Source organism: Manihot esculenta, chromosome 5 (genome assembly GCF_001659605.2).
Source record: "Manihot esculenta cultivar AM560-2 chromosome 5, M.esculenta_v8, whole genome shotgun sequence".
In the NCBI taxonomy this organism is placed as follows: Eukaryota; Viridiplantae; Streptophyta; class Magnoliopsida; order Malpighiales; family Euphorbiaceae; genus Manihot; species Manihot esculenta.
In genome coordinates, this window is record NC_035165.2 from 28,505,629 (window position 1) to 28,506,631 (window position 1,003).

The 1,003-nt window shown below is 32.9% G+C and overlaps 1 protein-coding gene across 1 annotated transcript; it reads right to left on the minus strand.

The window, feature by feature from the left end:
- Positions 1 to 291: 291 nt before the first annotated feature.
- Positions 292 to 660, minus strand: LOC110615427 (precursor of CEP6-like). The gene has a single exon (XM_021757267.1). It carries the CDS (start codon positions 658 to 660, stop codon positions 292 to 294), a length of 369 nt encoding a protein of 122 aa, XP_021612959.1.
- Positions 661 to 1,003: the final 343 nt, after the last annotated feature.

The following is a 1,003-nucleotide window of genomic DNA, read 5'->3' on the forward strand; positions in this document are numbered from 1 at the left end:
TTAATTACCATTTAATTTTACCATTTTCAGTTACTGAATCATTAATTTGCTAATGGAAATTTCTTCTTCACTCTATTTTATTATATTAAAAAATAATTAAAAATTAGATTATTATTTTGAGAGACGGGGAAAGAAAATTAATAGAACGATCAGTATTATAGATAGATTGATTCACACGTCAGGGGTGATATTCATACAAGTCCTTTTAAGGACTGAAGTTTATAGAATTCTAATAGAATTTCTAACCCTGACTTTTACATAAGATATTTATGAGTACTGCCGGTAACGCCATTAATGACCAGCGCCGGGACTATGGCCTGGAGTTGTGGGTCGAAAAGCATCAACAACCACATTAGGCTTGCGGTTAAGGCCAATAGAATTACCAACGCCGGAACTGTGGCCTGGAGTTGTGGGTAGAAAAGCATCAGCAACCACATTAGGCTTGCGGGTAAGGCCAATAGAATTACCAATGCCGGGACAGGGGCCTGAAGCTGCGGGTGGTAAAGCGTCAATATGCGTATCCACTGAGTTGAACTTTTCGGTCGTCACACTGTTATCTTGAGTCTGCAACGCCCTTCCCTCAGTGGAAATGGTCCCATAAGCTAACGCTAACAGTGCAGTGACCATAGCAATGGTGAAAATGAGCTTAACCTTAGCCATTTTCAAGTGAAAGAGTAAGCTCATGCAAAGACTGGAAAAGAACACAAGTCTAGAGAGGTTTGAGTGGTGCCTTGAAGCTACTGTGCTGTTGGGCTTATATAGACTTTAGAACGTTGAACTATCGCAAAGAGAAAAGCAAGTTTGTTAATGTCGTAATTTTTATATAATATTTTGTGTTATTATAAAATTATTATCTATTTTTTATATTATAATAATATATAATTTAACTATTATAATTATATTTTATTTTATTTTATTTTATTTTTAAAAAATTTCTTTGAAATATTTTTTAATATTTAATAAAATTTAATTTATTTAATTAAATATAATAAAAATTTTATAT

Bases quoted from the DNA above. Each gene is read 5' to 3' on its own strand.
- LOC110615427 (XM_021757267.1), bottom strand. From the start codon at position 660: ATGGCTAAGGTTAAGCTCATTTTCACCATTGCTATGGTCACTGCACTG.